Source organism: Pyrgilauda ruficollis, unplaced genomic scaffold (genome assembly GCF_017590135.1).
Source record: "Pyrgilauda ruficollis isolate IOZ18807 unplaced genomic scaffold, ASM1759013v1 scaffold180, whole genome shotgun sequence".
Taxonomy (NCBI): Eukaryota; Metazoa; Chordata; class Aves; order Passeriformes; family Passeridae; genus Pyrgilauda; species Pyrgilauda ruficollis.
Genome location: NW_024516985.1, coordinates 471011 through 492500, shown reverse-complemented (window position 1 = coordinate 492500; position 21490 = coordinate 471011). Strand labels below are relative to the sequence as shown.

Genomic DNA, 21490 nt, shown 5'->3' with positions numbered 1-21490 from the left:
TTGCTTTTCGTAGTTCATGGCTTCTTCTTCTGTTAAACTCTACAGCATAAACCAGCAGAGACAGGATACATCTGGCAGTAAACAAACCTGTGGGTTTTGAAAGACTGCAAGTGCAATTTATAGGGAATGACTGACACGTGTTTGAAGTATTTCTTCTCTGAACCACTTGTCAGTCTGCTTCCAGGAATCAAGCCACTGATTTTCCAGGCATTCCAGACCACTGCAATCTGAACAAAACTGGCTTCATCTGTGTTTTGGAATATGAAATTAATTTTGAAGCTAGAGTTCCTCCTCCTGACAAAGAAAACATATATTCCCTTTATTCCCAGATATACCCTTTATTTCTGTCTGGTAATAGTAAACATAATTAAACATGTGGGCTTGTTAAAGATAACTGTTGTTGCTGTCTTCCTGAATGAACAGCTTCCTAGTCTGTGGTTTGCCACAGGGGCATTTATCAGTACAAGAAAACAGGTGCAGATGAGATGTCAGAGTCCAGTTTTTCATTTTGTTGATAGCAGAATACTCCAGAGAAGTTGTGCAACTGCCACTCCTGGAAGTGTTCAGGAAATGTGTGGCTGTGGCACTTAGGGACACTGTTTAGTGGTGTGGGTGGCAGTGCTGGGTTAGAATCAATCATTTTAGAGGTCTCCTCAACAATTCTATGATTCTAAAGGCAGATCTCCATGAAGAACTGCCAATTTCAGTATATTCTGATAATAAAGGACCCATACATTGGGCATATCTTCAGTTTTACCATCTTTTTGCTAGTCTTGGAGCTCAATTGCCCTTTCCTGATTCTATTGTGGGTAAGACATGCCCAGTCATGTAGGCACAGACTGCTAACTTTGTCTGATGCTCAGACGTTGTTGCATTAAGGGTTTAGGAATCCAGCAGAAAATAACCCTCCTTGCATTCCGACTGTGTCAGTGTTTTTCTTTGAGTGCTTATTAAAATGTTATTTGCTGTGCCCATCATGTTGGAAGCTATTCATTCTTAAGCTTTACTTCTCCTTGCAAACAAAGGAGGAAGTAAATGTTTTCTTCTTCAAGCAGTCGATGTCTGAAAGTGGTGCACCTTGAATAAGTAGTTTTGTTAAAGTTCAGCTATTTCTCTTGAAAGGCTATGATTGGGATCAACTTTGTCAACCCTTGGGGCTATTCCTATATAATGGGATTAATAATGCATCCAAGAAAAATTCAGGTTTCCATTAGAGATATGAAGATTATTTCACAATTGCATGCAAGTATTATTCACTCTAAATATTCTGCTGTAAATTTGGTGGTCCTTCATTCTGCTGTATCCTTAGTGCTTAATTCAGAACTATTTCAGAAGTATTTGAGATTTTATTGTAGTGCTCTGAATGCAAAGATTGCATAACTGAAACATTTTGCAGGTGAAGGATTTTTTTGCATCTTGTGTTCCAGCCAATAGCATTTATAATGAAATATGATTTCTGTCTTAGTAATTTTTTTCCAAATCTGAGTGGTGAGAAAAGCTTATGCTTGTTCTGCAGATGTTTTCTGGCAACTCTCTTGGTTTCTTCTGGAAAATGTGCTTTTGTAAAACACAGGATTGTTTTCATACTTAGAGTATTGTGGTCTGTAAATATTTAGATCTTTGCATTTCTCTTTATCCTCAGAGTGTGAGCACTCAGGTGTGTGAGTACTTCAGTTACGCTCTCAGTTGCTTGTTTAAACACAGCGAAGGGCGTTAGAGAGTTAATGTCTTGCCACATTTTAATGTTGTGCTTGATGTTGAGGCAGCGGTAGCAAACACAAATGGTCATAACAGAACTTAGAGAGCCGTGGATTTATGATCTTTCTTCCATGCCTGAACTCTTTTGTCCTCCTGTAGCCCAAAGCAGCAGCTGGAGCAACTCAGCCATCAAATGCCGCTTCCACTGTTGGCTCAACAACTGCAGCTCCCACAGCAGTTGCTGCACCAATCCCTGTTCCTGCCCCTGTGCCAGCTCCTGTCCCTCCACCACCAGCACCAGATGCAGTGGCTTGTGAACCTGCACCTGTGAGTGCTCCGAAAGAGGAGAAGCCAGAAGAAAAACCACCTGAGGCACCAGCTGCTGTCAGTCCATCATCAATTGACAGGTATGAATAAGCCTCCAAAAACAAGTTCCTGTTTCTGTTTCTTCTAGTTTTGATTTTAAGTTTTTATTACAGTGTTAGGTCAAATCACTGTCTCCATTCTATATAATTTTTCTTCTTTCTTAACTGTAATTTCAGTGTCTGACTCAAGCATGATATTACTAATTGTGGGAAGCACCTCTCTTTGCTTATGCCTTCTCCTGTGGGAAGTGTGGTCTTGGGAGCAAACTGTGGAGGGGAGGGTTAAATGACACAAGACTTGAGCTCCTGATAGGCATTTCAGAGTTGCTGTCCTGCCAGTTTCTTTTCAGACTGAGGATATTCACCTGCAGTGGGGATCTACTGCTCACAAAGCTCTTGAAGTCTGAAGAGGAATGTGTCCTGTCCTGCTCATAACCCTCTGATTGTGCTTTTGATAATGTTGGACAGATTCAAATCATAGATTCCTTATTGCTGTATGAGTGTCTTAATTTCTGGAAAGAGCATCTTCTTCCAAAATGTAGGATGTGATATTGCTCTTAATCATGTAATGCCTTAAAGCTACAAGGCTGGGTTTTTTTTTTTTTTTTTTTTTTTTTTTGTTTTGTTTTGTTTTGTTTTTTTTTCCCCTGAATATTCCTTGGCCCATCTGCAGGTAATTAATTGTGGGACCTGGGAAAACTTTTCACCTCAATTTTCTACGGTTGAGAAAATCAAGTGGAAGTTAGAGGTTTCATCCCTATTGTATGCTGCTGCCTTTTTTTGCTTAAGTTGCTGAAGTACTGCATGGGATTAAAATGTTGTTAACTGGAATTTAATGGCCCCTGAAGTGCTGCATAGCATCAAATCTTCATTTTTCATGCTCTGGGTTTTAATTATTTGTGTGTTTTTTCTGGGAATACTGGTGCACAAGACAGTATTTTTTAAGTTATTGTTAAAAGTATTTTTAAGTTATTGTTATTTAAACACCATCGAATACTAATTTGATGATAACAAAGCAAAACTTGCTATTGCCTAATGTCTTGAAAAACTCATCACAAATTTCTTGCACTAAATATGCAAATTGACGATTTAATTTTGTAATTCTGAGAAACGAGTATCTCTTAGAAATGGAATGCAAATAAAGTTTCATTTATCAGTCAAATTAACTTAGTTGTTAAAAAATACTAATGAGTGGGGTTCTTTTCTTTTTTTTTTTCCCTGCTGAGTTTGTCCAGTGGGTTCAAAGATCAATCTGTCATACTGAAATAGTATTTTTCAGGTACGCATTGCAGTTTTGTAAAACTGCAGTAAGGGACCCTCAGTGTACACACTTGACAGGGAGGAGCAAAATAATTTAACATGTGCATCAAAGTTATCACCTGCCTTGATTTCAGTGAATACTGTTTGCTTCTGATTTGCTTTAGAAGCTAGATTACTAAGGCAAGATTTATTGACCCAATGCCAGGCCAGCTGGCGTCCACCTTTGTCTTTGATCTTTTTTTGATTGTAAATCTTAACTACTGACAGATTCTAGTGAAGCATTCTTGTTGGAACAAATTATTTCTTGCACAGATCTTACAGAGATCTCTGTAAGTGCCTTGTTGGATTTTTAGTGGCATCTTCTGAAAACATTCAGATCAATCTGATGATCTTTCACTTGCTGGTAGGAGTTGCTGACTCTGGTAGCCTGATAAGTGTGAGGCTTCTGCAGCTCCCTGTCCTCAAGTCTATCACATTATCAAGACTGTGTATTCCCAAAATATACACACAATTTGGATATACCTATAAATACATGTCTGACTGCTTAGGTCAGCTCAGGCAGGGAAAATCCCAGTACTCAAGCAAGATACATCAGCCACATCCACTTTCCCTCTGGCTGTTTAGGGCAAAGCCCACTACTGCAAAATGAATATGTACAAAACACAAATGAAAAACATGAATTTCTGTTTTGATAGCTGGCCCCTTAGAGTTCACCAAGTTTTTGGTACCAGGGTATGAGGACTGCCTGAGCCCTGCCATCCTGCTCCAGACCCTGATACTCAGATTCCCATTGCACATGCACACAGAGGACTCACCCAGGAGATGGCTGTAGTCCTTTCAGACTTCCACAGTGTCTGGTCTCAGCAGTTGCTGGATCCACAAGTGTCTGGATCCCCCCATCTCACAATTCTCTGTCCCTAAGAACACTTGGAATTCCTCAGACACATGCGCGTGTAGAACAGAGACACACACACACTGCACTACAAAATTTTTTTTCAAGTAGAATTTAATAAAAAGACAGGATAGATGGGTGTTGAGGAGCAGAGCACAGCCAGGCAAGTGTTTCTTACATGTGACTGGCCCTTTTTCTCCTCTTTTTGCTCTCTTGACCCGTGCTTTTCTTCTGCATGGTCCTTTCCCTGCCTTTGGTTCTTCCTCTAGATTTCCTCCCAACATTTTTTCCTGGTAACCCCACTCTGGCACCACCCTGTAGGCTGTAATGCCCTTGAAGGAGTCCTGCTGACCCACCCTGGGTGTCACCCTGAGACCAGGGGGCTGATGCTTTAATTTTGCAGCTCTGGGAACTGGGCACCCTTGGCTGTGGCTGATTGAAACTGGTATTCCTCTGCCTAGTGTTGTGCCTCTGTGTTCCTTGCTGTTCATGGAGGTGAGCCTTTAATCCTGTAATTTAACAGCTTTGATAACTTGAGATGGAGTAATTGCAAATGTTAGCAGTTTATATTCCTGGGAAAGTAGTATACTGAAATTTTAATAAGTGCTTGCCACCGACCTCCTTGGGTCCTCATTGAGGTCAAACTGGTGACTGTGGGGAAGCAGTTAGTGAGACTGCTGTGTGCTTTTGAAAATCCACCTTGTTCTCCCACCCTTTAAAGCATTCAAGCAAGCAGATGGCTAATCCCTGAGCAGATGGGCAAGAGCCAAACTTCTGGGGGGTAGTGGGGGAAGGTTGGCCTTGTTTAAAAATGCTACCATTGTAAGTTTGTAAAATCTATTCTCACTATAGGACCAAAAGAGAGCTCTTTGGAAAGCTTTGTTGGTTTTTTAGAAACAAAAGGGGCTATTAGAGTTACAGCTGCTGCTGCTTTTTTTTCTTTTTTATTTTTTTCTTTTTTTTTTGAAAAACAGGAAGTTTTCCAAAGTTTTGTAATTACCATTGCACTTGTCTTCATCTTACAGTACAACAGGTGATACATCTCGATCAAATCTTTTTGAGGATGCTATAAGTGCACTTGGTAAGTGGAGAGTTTTTTTAACGTAGACACTATTTTGGTGCAGCAGAAACATGGCGGATTAGCAGATGTTGGCATTTTCTTCTGTATCTGTCATTGTTAAAGTTATAATCAAAGTGCTCTTCTCTAAGACCTGAAGTTAATATCTTGCAACCAGCTTCAAGAACTACTTTACTGAAGAATATTTCCCTTTAGATATTTTTATTGTGTAAAAGGAAGATCCTTGCACTCCTGCTTTTTTTCCCCATTTGCTTTAATTTCTCTTCTAACTATTCACTTTGAAGTAGCTTAAATAGAATACTAGATGTAAATATGTGTGTGCTTTTCACTTTTGCACGCCAGAGTGCAGGGCTGGTAAAATGGCTGCCTTTATTATTCACTTGTTCCAGCTTTGAAAGTACTTTGCTTTTTGACACATTGAGATGAGATAAATTCACCAGATCTGCTGCTGTCTGGGCTGAGAAATGAATGCCTCCATGTATTTACAGTCAACTTACTCTTATTTTGACAGTTTAAATAATCTTTGTTTCTCAGTGGAATAGACAGAATAAAGACAACAGGAAGCTCTGCCCGTCATGCTGATTTGGGTAGCTGGGAAATTATTAGGCAAACCCACAACTCCTTACTCCTACTGAAATTTTTGGGTTGTTTTGGAGTGTAACAAATTCAGGTACAGAAATAAGGAGGAGGTAGGGTTTTTATTCTGTCTTTTGTCTTTAAATATGAAGCTGCAATTTTGGTACAAAGAGTGAAACCAAGTAAAGAGTTTCACTTACATTTTCATGTGGATATATTGGAGGCAGGTGCTGTAATTAAGCGGCTCAGGGTGATTTAGAAGCAGCAGTAATATTTTACAAGACTTAGTGGTAGCTGCTAGGTTTAGTCTGTCCAGCTGCAGTTTAGATCTTAGGTGTACACATACTGTTTTAAATTGTATGATCCAAAATAGCTGATAGAGACTGATAGCAGGAGAAAAAAAAACGTAACACTAAAACTAAACTGGCTGAAGTGATTGTTGTTACCAAAGGTGCTTCTTTAACCATTCATAATATCTTAATGGCCAAGATGATGTCATCACCAACACTTGTGTTAACAGTGTTGATCAGCAAGTTAAATGAAGCTGGTGTTCTTGATTCAAATCTCTTCAAAATTGGGGGAAAAAATCCCAAAATATTTCAAGATCATCATGTCACGATCCATTTTGTATGGGAGTTCTTTGGTTGGTGTCTGATAGAGTAAGCCCATGTGTCCCTAACATGTTTGGAAATAAGAGATCTTGAGTGTGATTTTCTGGGTAAGCATACTGTAAGTGTTGTCAGCCAATAAATTTTCAAGGGCAATAGCCATGAACTCTGTGGTTCTTTTTCTTTAAAAACTGTCCTGAAGGGAATTTTCTTGCACAAATTCATGGAGTATGTTTTCACTTCATAACTTGAATCCAACATGTATTCTTACTGTGGCTTCTCAATTACATTTTCTGAAATTAATTGACTTTAAAAACAGGGATTGTTTTCTATGGTTTGCTGTTGTTTTCAGTTAAATGCTGAAAAGTGATGTGGCTTTGTGTGCTACGTGAAGATCTGCACGTCTTGCAATCCTTGTGCAACCACATCTTTCGCAGGAGCAGCCTAAGATTTCTTTAGGGCATAGAACGAGAATTATTGTGGGGAGTGTGATGAACTGGATTTGAGAGTTAATCCAGCTTTAAAATGTTGCTTGAAAGATAAAAGCAAAGAGCAGAATCAATTCAGCATTGACCTCAAATATTTCCACTAGCACTAGGGACAGATAGGCCTGACTCTGTATCATGACATTGCTGGTGTGCAACTTCTGAATTATTATTCTTGATCTTGCTCTTGCACAACTTATGAAGTAGACTGTATAGAGTACATGCACCTACATTTTCAGTAATTCTGTTTTTTCTCATTTAGCTTTTAATTATGCCTTATGTAGCAGCCTGTGTGGAGCTAGCCAGTCTTTTTCCATCTTTTTCCTGTATCAAATCTTCTAGTCTCTACCTTTCATATGTTGAAAAAGCAATACAGAAGTGTTCAAGTAGTAACTAATTACATCAACAGGTGTTCTGTCTGCTTGCTTAGTTTCTTAGGAGTAGTAAGAGTGAACTAGTGCTGTGTAAGGAAGAATGTGAGCAAAAGAAGTAGCAAAATAATTGTGTTGGGATGATTATTGGCTTGGCTTTTTTGCTTCCTTGAAGATATGTATAGAAGTATGTATCCTTAGAGCAAAGTTTAGGTGATTTCTTTTTATTTCATGTTTCAAAAAATGCAGGTAGATATGAAATGAATGATCTTGTAGTTCTGCATGAAGACATGAAGAACTTACCATTTCTTAAACTCAGGTTTGCACTATTACTTTGAAGCCCAAATAAAAAATACTCAAGTTAGTCAAGGCTTTTAAATTCTTTATTTATGGATAATGCACAAGTACCCTTGGACTAGGGCTGTTTTGTTGTTTGTTGTTGAACATACTGCCTGAAGTCATACACCCGCTGGTTGTTTAGAAGCAGACATTAAGAAACAGGCAGTGGGTCTGTTTTAATGTTGGATTGAGTTAAACACCTTCTCCCTAAGGGAATAAAACATCATGTTTTCTTTGGTTCTTCTAATTACAACTTACTTGCCTTAACAGAGTAGCTCTTGTATTTGTTTCCTCTGGGTTTTAAAAATTATCATTAATTAGTTGTATTTTATGATGACTGTTAATTGTTTTAACTTTCCTGTCACTAACTTGCTAGTTGCAGAGTCATTCAGTAGTAGGATTTCACTGAGATCAGGAATACCTTTATCCAAGGAAGGAGATGGTATTTTAATGCCTGGGTTTGTTTGTGGCTTTTTCTCCCTCAAGGAAGATAGCCTTGAAGATTTGCCCAATTACAATGTATAATAGAAATTTACTTTTTTTGTAATTATAGTACTTACTGTCTGCATTTGAGGCAGGAAAATTAAATGGATTATGAAAAGAGCTAATAATTGTCCTTACAGTGACATTAGTGAACAGTTGCCCTTAAATAGTTCCACATATAGTGTGTGTACCTTTTGTCTTGATTGTTGCAGGTGTGGGACAGTTTTCATCTGTTTTTGCTGTAAGAGGTGGTAGATTTGATGTGATGGATGTCTAGTCAAATGTTACATTGAGTGAGATAAAGATTAAAAATTAAATGAGATAACTTGGTTTCCTGAACTGCCACTGAAGTCTTGAGTGACTTTCCTAGATACAACTTCTAAGTCTTGTGCATGATTTGAGTTGGTCCATATTAAGTTGATTAAATTACTTTGATCATCATCTCCAGCATGTAGCAATATATAGCAATATCTAATCACTAATTGTCATCTAACAACAGCATAGCAGAAAGTCTTTATTTGGAAAATCCTCAATGGCTAATAATTTGACAGGCAGATTTCAAATTAATACATTTCCAAATGTAAGCTGCAGGAGACTTCTCTTGATTACATCAGGAATTGAATATTAGCTGTGAGGATGCCCTTGACCTTAAATGAAAACTTGAAGAGAGAACATTATTTCAATTACAAGTACAGAAGTATCACAAGTACTGCTTTTGTCAGTAGAAGTTTACATTTTCTTCATTACCCATCACTATTTCCAATCAAATTCATAATGAAACCACTGAATATATTTGGAATTAAAGCCACAGAACCACGGCATGTTTAATATGAAGTACTCTTTTGAATGAACAGCTGCAATTCAGGTGGAAATTACACTTACCCATTAAAACTTTTTTTGTGTGTGTGTGATTATTTTTATCTTATTCCCTTAAAATGGTGGTCCTGTGACTTCTAGTGACCGGTCAGTCCTATGAGAACATGGTGACTGAGATCATGTCCATGGGCTATGAGCGGGAGCAGGTGATTGCAGCACTGAGGGCCAGCTTCAACAATCCTGACAGAGCAGTGGAATACCTTCTGATGGTGAGCACTTACCTTACCTGCACCTTCGTTTTCCGCTTAATACCTTTCACTTTGATTTTGGTGTTATTTTGAACATTATTCAGTCTCTGAGAGTGACATTTGCCATCTGGGAAGATGAGATCAAAATTTTGACAGACATGGTGTGTTACAGAAAACACTGAAGTAATCCCTAACCACCTCTACCACTTCTTTGCTTTCATTTTTTGTTGATTGATGTGGATATATCTGTAAACTATGTCCAGTTACAGTCATAGTTTTACTGCCAATGTCACCTCTTAGTGACAGCATTATTTGATTAGTTGTACTTTTGTATCTATATCATCACCATTCCTTAGGATCCAGTTCACTGTTTTTGCTGATAATACAGTGCTCTTAATATACCTCACAAACAGAAAGAAAGGTTTGAGAGGGGATTTTTTTGAACTGTGCCTAATTTTACTGATGTTTTCATTTCAGCAGTGTTTTAGAAAAGAAACAATTTTCATTTGATAAATAAAGCTTGAAGGGTTAAACAAACTTCATTGGCATGAGAGGAGATGGAAGTGTAGTTTCACTTCAGTGAAAACCCTGGGCTTTTTGGATTTTTTCTTATTGTGTACCTTAATCTGACAGGTGAATTGGAACCACATAGAATCTGTCTGATTTTGTTGCTTAATCAGTATTTCCAGTACATTTAATTTTTGCTCTGGCACACCATTTTTCCCCGATGAGGTTTTTCCTTTTAGCAGATCTGAACTTTATTAAAATCTGGCAACCAGATATCTTGACCTAATCCTTGCAAAATACATGTGGATTGAATTTCTGATTGATTGATAAGAAATCTGGCATCTTTACCCTCCAGTTATAAAACTTCAATTTTGTTAATGAAGTTTTCCTTCAGTAGTTTTCCTTCCTTAAAACTTCAATTCCCTGGCATGCTTCCTATTTACATTAATGTTCCCAAGACTGTAATCTTCAGATTTTAAATTGCCAACAAATGTTTTGAGTACAAGAATATGAAAAGTTTAATTCCCAACTAGCATTAGGCCAAGCAAGGGTGAATGCAATAGCTCCCAACTCTCTGTCATAAGTCCTCAAGTTCAAACATTTGTTTTTCATGTTGTAAAAATGTTGGGTTTACTGTTCATCTGCTCTGTAAATACACCATTAATTCAGTGCCTCCCGTAAGTGTTTGGCCTGCTGTGTGTGTGGCAGTCCTACACAGTGTGCAATTCTTGTGCACTCAGTTTCTGGCATTCCCTTCCTCTAGCTTATTTCTGTTCAGGAACTCCAGAATAGAGATAGAGTATCCCCATGATGGAGCTACGTGGCATATCTGCCAAATACCTTGACTGCTATGAGCAGTTAATTTCTAAGTCCTTCAGTAGGTCTTGTGTATAAAGTGGGTCCTTCTGTTGTATAAGATGTCCCTTTATGTGTCATGTTATCCTTCCCAGGAAAATACCTTTTCTTTCATCTTCCTCTTCCTCCTGCTGGGAAACAGAGTAGGGAAGAATGGTCTTGCTCTTGGAGACCATATTACATGGCAGACGTTTTGCTGTCCTTCTAGAAGAATCCTTTTGCTGTAAATGATCTTAGTAACTGTTCTGGATCTCCTGGGGTCTGAAGATGTTCCTTACTCTCCTACTGCATCACAAAAAGGTTCTTTTTAGTTGTTATTGATCTGATCTGTGGAGGACACTGTTCTTTGACCCTCTCTACATTACTTGCATCCAAACTATCATCAGCACTATCTTTTGTATAAATCTTCAGATTAGGATTAAGACATTGAGATCTATAAGTGTAACAACACTGTCCAGGTTCAAAAACCAAGGTACAACAAGGGTAAGGTGTTGGGAAGGACTTAAACTGTAATTAAAGCACAGCTATTCCTCAGATGAGCGCTGAAGAGTGTACTTGTTTTCCATGGTTCAGATGGCAGGTTCTTCAGTTTTCATGGCATGATCATTGAGAATTATAGATGTAATCCTGTGGTTGTGGAAGGAGTTGCAAAAGATTATCTTTATTTTTCTATGCCCCACACTCATCTTTGGAAGCATTTACATTCAGATCTCTCTCTCAGCCAAGGCTTTCCTGCCCTCTAGTTAAGAATGAGTTTTGTCATCTCTTCAGTAACCAGCCTCTGGATATTTTTAGGGAACATTTCTTTAGTGTGAGTGTAGTCAAATACTGAACATAACTCCTAGAGAGGTGGTCAACGTCCTGTGCCTGTCAGTGTTTCAGAGGCATTTGGACAGTGCCCTTTACAGACATTTAATTTTGGTCACCCATGAATTGGTCAGTCAGTGGGACTAGATGATCACTGTAAGTACCTCCCAGTTGGAACTGTTTTGTTCTCTAATCTGTGCATAAGCTGGACCCGTTGTGATTATTGCCCTGCAGAGAGCAACGTCAGCTGAAAACCGCTGTACTGCTCTGTTAAACAGTAAACAATTGTTTCATCCACCATAAGGCAACAGTGGCCTTTTTTGCTGTCCAAGCAGTGTTTGCATTCAGAGTGGCTTGTGTGTGGTTTAATACCATGCTTTATTCTGTTGTGTGGCTGTGTGAGCAAGGTCCATCCGCCTCACTGGCATTGTCTGAATTACAGCTATACACAGTCTCTGTTATTTGGAGAGTGGTACTTCAAGCTTGTGTTCAAGAGTTAAGATGATGTTCAAGATGACAAATAATTTCTGAGTAAATTTGTTTGAACTAGTTTACACAGTCCTTCCATTCAAGAGCAAACTTAGAAGTTTAAACAGGCACATGTTGTTTGATCTGGGCACAGATTGCAGTGATGACGTATGCCTGTGAATAGGTGAAATCAACTAGTAATTTCATAAGATTACCCCAAATTGTTACATTATACTTGGATTGCCAGAAATTACTGAGTTGATGGAAAACGTATTTAATCAGTGCTCTGTAAGCCACTGATAAGGGAGAGTTACATCAGAATTATACCATGAATGGAATCTTCCTCCCCCTCAGCAGAAGGAGGGATGTGTACTGAGCTTACTGAGCCATGTGAAGGTAATGAAGTGTGTGACAGGGAAATCTTGCAACTATTCCCCTGAGTGGCTTAAATGTGCACTTGATGATCAGGTGATTTATACCTTGATGTGCTTCTTAATTAACAGGTAAGGCAAGGAGCATTGCTTGGAGCGCTGTCCAATTCTCCCTTTCTAGATGTGCCCTCTGTATTAGCTGTATATTTGTCCTTTTTGTTCAGGTGTAATGATGAACATACCATGTGAAGATCATGTTACAGCAGGACTTTTAATCTACATTACCTACCAGTGATTTTTATGGTAGGCTTGACAAACCTCTTCATTGTCTGGTTACCCTGTAGTTCTGTAATATTTTCACCCACCCAGTTCCTTACGTTTTGTGGTTCCCCAACAAAAGGGTGACCCTCATTTGGGTAACGTCTCTGGGTTGTTCCAACAGGGTTTGTTGTATTATTCTTTGTGTCTCTCCCATGAGTAAGTTTGCAGGCTTCAGAAAGATAGATTAAAAGGACAGACTTGGTGCAGGAGTTCAGTGACAGTGAGGAAAGCAGGTTTAGGGTAGGAAGCTTGAAGGATTTCCATGCAGGAGAAAAGTAGTAGAGTGAGGTATCATTGTTGTATAACCAGCATTCTAGTTTATTATAATACTGTGTTTTAGCTTTGTCCATTTCAGCCCTCTGAGCAGTCAGTTCCTATATAAAGTTGCTTGCGCATAAAAAATAAAAGGCAAGTTAACTTTTTTTTTTAAACTTGCTAAAGCTGGGTGACATATAGACCTTTTCACCTTTAAGATACAATGAATAACAGCTTTTCATTGAGGAAAGAAGTCCCAAGAGCTGTGTTCTCATATCTCTTCTCAGTTCCTTGGCAGTTGTATGGAAGTTAATCTTAGTTAGCATTTTGTACTGCAATTTGTTGCTGTAATGTCACTTTTGCACAGCAGTGTAACACAGTGTAACAGTATATTTAGTTTAACTTTTTCACTCATATCAAATATCTTTAAACAGGATTCAAAGCAAATGTGTTTTAAAGTGATGCAGGGCATGCTTTAAAAGGGTGAGCCTTTTTATACAAACCACACATTTTTCCTGCCAAAAAATAAAATTAATCTTTTCACGCTGTTCTCTGTCAGTTATAAATGCATAACTCACAGGATCTTGCCTTGTATTTGCAGTGAAAGCATTTAAGTTTTCTATTTTCCCCCTTCATTCTGAAACCCAAATATTGCATGAAGTTGAAACGTGTCTGTCAGCATTCTGTGGGTAATGATGTGAACTGTGGCTTTAGGGGATACCTGGAGATAATCAGGCTGTGGCTGACCCCCCTCAACCACCAAGCACTGGTGCATCTCAGTCTTCAGCAGTGGCAGCAGCAGTAGCAACTATACCCACGACTACTAGTTCACTAGGAGGTAAGAAAGGCTGTATTGGAGAAGATGTGATAAACAATGTGCACTTAATCCATCTATTTTTCAGTCAGTTTCCAGGTGCTTGTGAGCTGTTCCGAGGGAATTGGGTAAGAGCTGTTAACATGGAAATTATTCCAGGTGTGGTGCTTTCTTGGGACAAGTGGCTTGTTGTATGTCACGTGCAAAGTTTTCAAAAAAAGCAGTGATTTGTTTAATTCAGTATTCTGGATTCTGAAGTGCAAGACTATGGATTGGGTGTGTGGGGGGGTGTTTTCTCTCACTTAAACTCTGATTTTCTACTCTGTGACTGACTGGAGACTGTCCACCATGACTCTATTAATATATTTCCCGCACAGAAGCTGGGATATCAAGGGAGAAACCTGAAATTAAGCCATGAAGTGTAGCACTGGAGAGACCTATAAATGACCTATAAATGACTCCTCACTCAGCAGTGCAGCACTTTGACAGTGGTTGGTGCCTGCTGAAGAGAAGGGTATTTATCATGTATTTATCTCCCCCTTAAAGGGAGATAGATAAATACATGAAAGGAGCCTAATGAAGGGGTAGGAAAGGTCTGTCTAGAAATGGTGCTCAGGATACAAGAGAGGAGAGAGTGGATGGGTAGATGTGTCTGATTGAGATTAACCAGAGATGAGACATTCAGAGGAAAGTGTTGGAGATAAGGATAAGGCTGTTGGATCTTAAGAGAAAACTAGGTGAGAAAGAAATGCATTGTTTAATCTTAGAATAAAGAAGGTTTGCTTAAAGCTAAGAGTGAGAAAGCAAATTCTTTTATTCTTCATTGAGTGGTGTATTATCCACTTTCATGTCCTGTTGCTATCTACAATTGCAGTGTAGGTAGGCATTTTATTAAGATTCTCAATAAGTTTTTAAAAAACATGTTGTTTGACTGATTTTTTTTCAGGACATCCACTTGAGTTTTTACGAAACCAGCCTCAGTTCCAGCAGATGAGACAAATTATCCAGCAAAATCCTTCCCTGTTGCCAGCACTGCTACAGCAAATTGGACGGGAAAACCCCCAACTACTGCAGGTGGACCTTAAAACAAGAAAATAATGCTTACTAATTCTGATTTAGCTTTTGCAAGAGAGTCACACGTTGATGTTGCCTGGGATAATATGTTACTAGCAGTTACAACATTCTGTTGCTGGCTTTCCAGCAATTGTTGCTGTACAGAATGTATTTTCTATGACATTAGATACAAATTGGAGACTTCATAAGAGGTGCAGAGGGGGTGAGAAAGTGGGAAGGATCAGTTGAATTGAAACATAAAAATTGCATTTTGTTATAGTCAGATATAACTTTTTTTTCTTCTGTGCACTTCTTGCACGTCCCTTTGACTTCTTAATTCTCTGAAAAAATAAATATTTTTACTTGTCTCTTGGCATGCTTAAAGTTCAGCTACTTAAGTATACATGTTTCTTTTACTGTTCTGTGCATCACAGCAAATAAGCCAGCACCAGGAACATTTTATTCATATGTTGAATGAGCCAGTTCTAGAGTCTCGCCAAGGTTTAAGTGGCAGTGATGATGGTGCCAGCACTGGAGGAATAGGAGATGCTGGGAATGCTCATATGAACTACATTCAAGTAACACCTCAGGAAAAAGAAGCTATAGAAAGGGTGAGCCCTTCTTCTTTTAAATTCTTGTTGCTGTTGGGTGTTGACTCCAGTGCATGCTTAAGACTTACCTAATTTCAGCTTTATTTAGCTCAGTAGTTCTTGCATCATATTTGATATTGTCATGCTTGACATTTCACAGCTTGTTGTAACCTTGTTTCAAATAATATCTCTTCTTGCATTATAGAAAGAAGGGTGTAAATATAGCAATTCATTATAGCAAGTTGGGTCTAAAATATCGTAAATCTGTCTTACTGAGAAGAGGCAGAGCATTTTAAGTGATCAGAGACCATCCTGTGATAATTGATGATGGAATGGGTTTCCCTCAGGAATTATTCAGGAAGTAAATCCTCTTGCAGAAGCCTCAGCCAGTACTGTTCTAGATCATGCCATGACAGGTCTCCAGGTACAAAGACCTGGCTGCTTGAGCACTGTTTGCAAAGTGCTTGGAAAGTAAGAACACTCACAGGTGGATTAGTTGAAGTCAAAACTTTACCCAGTTATTTGTCTGTCCAATGACAATTAGTTAATTATAGTTTTCTAAAAGTACTGGTAAGCATGAAAATATACTCTGAGATGGTATGTTGCATTCATAAATATTGTGTAACTGACTGAAAATGGTTTTGCATAGATGGCAATGCCTCTGAGATTTTTCTTGGCACAAATTGCAAGACTTTTGTCATACTGTGGTAGTGGTTTGGTAGTGCAAAAACAATGTTTTTTCATGTGGCAAAACAAAGTTTAAGTAAGGCTTATTAGAAGATACCTATTTGAATACGGGTGTCAGTTCTCTAGATCTTGAGGAAATTGGCAATTAATAAAATTAGTCTAATAAAATTATTTGTCTATGTATTTCTTCACAGGTTCTCATCTTCTCTAGTCTGTTGCATTTCCTTTTAAAGCCATTTTATGCAGTAGAGCTCTATTACCTCTACAGCCTGTTCTGAAACCCAGCAGAGATCCATACACTTCTTTCTCCTTCCATGAAAGACAAACCTCAAAATTTAAGTGTCTTAGTATTGCAGCTGATGCCTTCATGCTGTCTTTGGGCTAGAAATAAAATCTAAGAATGGCTGGTGTGGGATAATAAGACACAGTTTTTCTCACAGTTATTTGATCTACCCCATACATGAAATGCCTTGCAGGTGCTGTGAGGATTTTAAGAAAATCTCCAAATAGTGGAGTGTACTTGCCTTTGCCTAAAACAAGAATTCATTTGCTGAGTGCCCCTAAGTGCTGGCTAAACCCTTGGCACTGTAATAAGTTCTTCTCTGATGTTCTCATGCTCTGTTGTCACTGTGTTCCAGACACTAATTAATTCCTTGACTTCTGAAAACCAGATTGCTCTCAGCTTACTTGTCTTGGCTGCAGTGTGTAGTTAATTTTTTAAGATAAACAATTGAAAATATGGCTTAATGTGATGTGCTGGACAGCCTACTAAAGATCACAGGCTGGGAGCTTTTGTTCCAGGCAATTTTTTGTTAAAAGTGCTTTGGAGCTTTGTATAATTGTTTAAAATGAGCATTGTTTGAAGTTGGGTTTTTTCTCCTGCAGCAGTGCAATGTGCCATTACTTCATGACAATACTGTGACCCAGGTCTGTTTTAGACTTACTGTGTCACTGAAGAAGTGACAAGTTTTTATGGTGGTTCATTAGACTTAATCCAGTCACTTTTTCAAGTGAGGGTCCTCTTTACTAAAGGCAGAGGCAGCACCTTATTTTTCACTTGCTAAAATCTGCATTGAGCTAGGCATCAGTGTTATTTTCAAGAAGGCAGTAATTGCTTAAGTGACATCTCAAGACACTAGACATACAAAGAAGCCTAACATGCAAAATGCACTTCCTAAATATGTTTCTTTTCTTCAGTTAAAGGCATTAGGATTTCCTGAAGGACTTGTGATACAGGCGTATTTCGCTTGCGAGAAGAATGAAAACCTGGCTGCCAACTTTCTTCTACAGCAGAACTTCGATGAAGACTGAGAGAATTTTTTTTCTATTTCACACCTCACACCAGTGCATTACACTAACTGTTCACTGGATTGTCTAGGATATTTGGGCTTATATTCATAATGCTTGGTGTACGGAATATAGGGGGTGGGTGTAAGGGAGAACACAGGAAACAAAGCAAAGAAAGCAACAAGTTTTAAATGTCTGTTTTAAATTAGCAGATGCAGAAATTCGCACAGTGTAAAAAAAAATATATATATACAACCAAAAAATCAGCTTCTGCAGATAATTAGTTCCTTCTGTAAACTGTAGGTAAACTTTTTCTAGGTTTTCACTCTTACTGTACTAGTTCCAGAAATGTAGTGTAATGCACTGCTTCATGTTCCTTTCCACTTAGTATTGACATTGGAAGTAGCCTGTGCTACGTAGAATTTACAGTCTGTATTTCATGGCAACACTGGATAGCAGCTTTGTGAAATCTAAAAGATCTGAGCAAATGTAATCCTGAATGCCAAAATGGTGGTATTCGGGTTTTTTTCTTCAGCTGTGTTAAAGTAGTGCAAGAAACACAGTATTTTTGTCTAATGCTGAATTAGAACAGTGTTGGCTTTTTTGTTTTTTTCCAATGAAAACCCATTACAGTTAAAAGTGTCCTGATTATTGAGAAACACCACCCCCTCCTTTGTCCCCCTGAAGTGATCTGAGAAACTATATACATACAGAAAAAAATTATTATCCTGTTTACATATTTTCTCTTTGGGAAAAAAAAAAATTATAGATACCTAATTACTGTTCATTTAATGTTATCTTGCAGTAAAAGTTTTAAAAGCAATAGATTGCATGTTTGGTTTTGTTATATGCACTCTAGTGAGTTGAATATTCTTTTTCTGCCAGCAAACAAAATGCAAGCTTCATTTTTGTCTGCTGTAATGAGACTTTATCAAATCAAATTTCACCTTCCCAACTTTGTTGAACCAGCTTTTATAGTACAGCTGTAAGTGTTCTGTTGCTCTTGAGTAGATTGTAGTGTTCAAGCTATTTCTGTTAAGTAAGGACTTTTGGGGATTTATTCACTTTATAAGGATGAGAAGTTCAAAACTTGAGATATCAAGCAAACTATGAATTTATTCCAATGTAAAAAAGAATTGACACTCGAAACTTTCTATTGAAAATAAACTCTGGTTACAGAGTTTTACAGAATCTTATTTCTTCATACCTAGTTATCATTTATTTTGTTTAGTCATCATAAAATGTTAACAATCTTTTTTTTTTTTATACATGTTTACTTTTAGAGGTAATTTTGCCCATCATTGCAATACTATGAATAAAAACAAATGTAAATTTAATCTAAAGCTGTTCTGTGCAACGTTACCTGAACACAACATGGGGATAGTTTGATTTTTCTACTGTTGTAGTCCAATTACCTGGATTACAATTTTACCTCTACAGTAACCAGGAAAAAATATTATTAGTGGTACAGCACTGAATTCCTGTACTACTAATGATATTAATGATTTTAATGATTTAGTGGTACAAGTAAACTAAAAAATTATTTTCTGCTGAGTGTGTTTATCAGTGGATTAACTACTTAGCTACTACTTAAGCTCAAAGTACAAGTCAAGTGTCTTGAAAAACGAGCTAAAAGGACTGAAACATTTGTATTTCATTTCTTCATTGATTGGCCATAGTCTGTAAAAATATCTGCACAAAACAATGAAATGTATTAAAGCCTTTTACTTTTTTTTTCCTGTTCTTATACATCTGTGATATTTTTCCAGATAGTGTGTATTTTAATTATTCAGATTTTATTCTTTTAAAATTTCTTAGGTGAATGTCGTCTAAGTGATCAGTAGCACAACCCAAATCTATCAATAGGAGATGTGATACTGCTAAATAGGAAATAAGTATTTCATAATGTTTTCATTTTAGAGAAGTTAACATTAATACCTGAGTCAGCTAGTAAACTTCATCTACATAGGATTCTCAGTTTGTCTGGGAACTGGGAGAGATGAATTTTGGTTTAAGACTGCACGCCAAAAGAGGCTGTTTGTTATCTGTAAAAGGACCAGCTGTCAGGTACTTGAAAAACACCAAATTGATACAAGGACTTCTTGAATGTACTTTTACTACATAGCTGATACCTAACTAAGACAAAAGCTTTTAGTTTGTGGGAGTCTTCTGTACTGATCAAACTGCTATGAGAAATAACCATTCCTTCTCTAGGAGGGTGGAGAGTAAAGCAAGAATGTCTGGGTGTTTCAGTCCACTCCCTCCAATTTTGATTTTGAAATGTTTACTTATTATAAATGTATTTGAATTAAAGTCTGTTGAGCTTGTTCTTTGTAAAAAAAAAAAAAAAAAGGAAAAAAAAAAAAGCTAGTAGCTTTGTTCATTTGTAACTTTGTATGCTGAGTGACTGAGGGATTTATGGCTGCTGTGTTTGAAGCCTTACTAGTCATGCTGTTCCCGTTTTTTCCAGCAGTGAAACAGTGTTTTTGTGACTTCTGATGAACAACAGGTGTCTGACCTTACATGCTAGCAAAAACTGTTACCTGTCCAATAGCGGGATACTTGCCAGGGAGAATCATGTCTCTCTTTGTAGTAGCTGCCAAAAGGGAAGAATACATGGAATTCATGTGGTGTTGAGGAGGTGTGACCTGAGCAAGCTGCCTAGGTATGTTGTGCCTCGTTTTCTACCAAGTACTACCAGGAGTTGTCTGCACAGAGTGCTTCTCAGCTTCTCTGCTGCAGATCTCTTAGGGATTTGGGGATCAGTTTCCTCAGGGCTTTCTGAACAGTAGCTGAGAAAATAAAGTATTTCTTCCTAAGTTTTGGTACTGTAGTCCTTACCTTTGTTGTAAAACTTCTGAATATCTGCTTAGACAAAAGCTATTTATGATGCACTTTTAATTGGGATTAAAAAGTTACTCTGAAGTCATATTAATTCTGTAGTTGTCTGTTCTTAAGTCCTCTCTACAGCTGCATTTTGATGCTGTGGTTCATTTACCTCGTCCAGAGCTGCCTGATGAATCCAGCTAAAACCCAAGCAATTTTACTGATTAAATGCCCTGTTCTTACCCCACACTAACAGAACTTTGCAGGAATGTGAGATAATCACTCCTGAAGCCAGATTGTGACTGATTTTGGAGTGCTGGGTTGAGCTTCACTTCAAGAACATGCATGAATGAATCAAACAGAGACACAAAGCCAAGTTCTCAAATAATGCATGCAGATTTGTCACCCGTGGTTTCATTGGCTATTTCATTTGGTTTTATAGAGTTTGGAGGCAGCCACATCTTTCTTTTTTTTTTTTTTTTTTTTTTTGATTTCTCTTAAATCCAGCTCTGTGCCCAAAACTAACCTAGAATTTCTGCACTTGAAAATACTCTCTCTATGTTCAATGGAAACAATAAGGTGGGAGTGGGGAGAACAGCTTTGTCAGTAACCTTTTTATTTCTTCTTCCCTGCCTGGTTTGGGATGCCAACAGTGTTCAACACACCATCCTTTGAAAACATTGTTTTGACACCGCTACAACCACCACTATGTGGTTTTGAAGCAACAATTTACAAAATTTAGTGTCTTCATTAAACCATCCAGAAAAGCAGGCTTATTCCACCTGTGATTAAGTGATGTATGGGAAAAATTTAAGTCTTCAGTTAGCACTGAATACATGACTGCTGCTGGTGATGCATGTATCTGCAGACTGCAACTGATGTTGCTGACTTCTAATTGTCAAGTGCCAGTTCTGTATTGATATATTTCTTCATAGAATATGGGACCTGTGAGGGGGAGAAAAAAAAAGTCATGAAACTTCTTGGTTTTTGTCAGGACTCAATGTCTTTCCTTCTGTGCAAGGGAAATAAATGTTAAACACACACAATTTCACTCCAGTTCTGATCAAAGCACATTTTCATGAAGACACCAGCATCTCTGGCATTTCCTGTCCAAACTGCAGTGAAACTAATAAAGACCAATACGTGTGCTTCAGTAATGGTAGTAGTCTGGAATAACTAATAGTGGTAGAGTCTGAAGGTCTTCCCTCCACGTCATCCCTTTGCTTTGGCATTTTCCTTGCTGAGCTGATATAAAGCATTATCTGCTGTGTGCCTCCACTTGCTGAAGGTCTGGCACTAAAAACAGTCCTTAAGAGCTTTTGTGTTGTGTGTGCTCCATGAAGTTATGCCTCAGAGACCTGGAGTGCAAAGTGTCTTTTAAAATAGGTGTCTCTCTATTTTTATAGGGCTCCACACATAAATGTGAGTAC

At 38.0% G+C, this 21490-nt stretch overlaps 1 protein-coding gene across 1 annotated transcript in view; it reads left to right on the top strand.

Annotated features, from left to right (window-relative positions):
- Window positions 1-20163, top strand: part of RAD23B (RAD23 homolog B, nucleotide excision repair protein) — a 32051-nt gene extending 11888 nt beyond the window's left edge. The window contains exons 4-10 of the mRNA XM_041464549.1: window positions 1858-2105; window positions 5241-5296; window positions 9113-9240; window positions 13518-13641; window positions 14564-14691; window positions 15105-15281; window positions 17145-20163. Of these exons, the coding sequence (XP_041320483.1) occupies window positions 1858-2105; window positions 5241-5296; window positions 9113-9240; window positions 13518-13641; window positions 14564-14691; window positions 15105-15281; window positions 17145-17258 (975 nt within the window). The 3' untranslated portion in view covers window positions 17259-20163. The remainder of the gene's footprint in view (window positions 1-1857; window positions 2106-5240; window positions 5297-9112; window positions 9241-13517; window positions 13642-14563; window positions 14692-15104; window positions 15282-17144) is intronic.
- Window positions 20164-21490: the final 1327 nt, after the last annotated feature.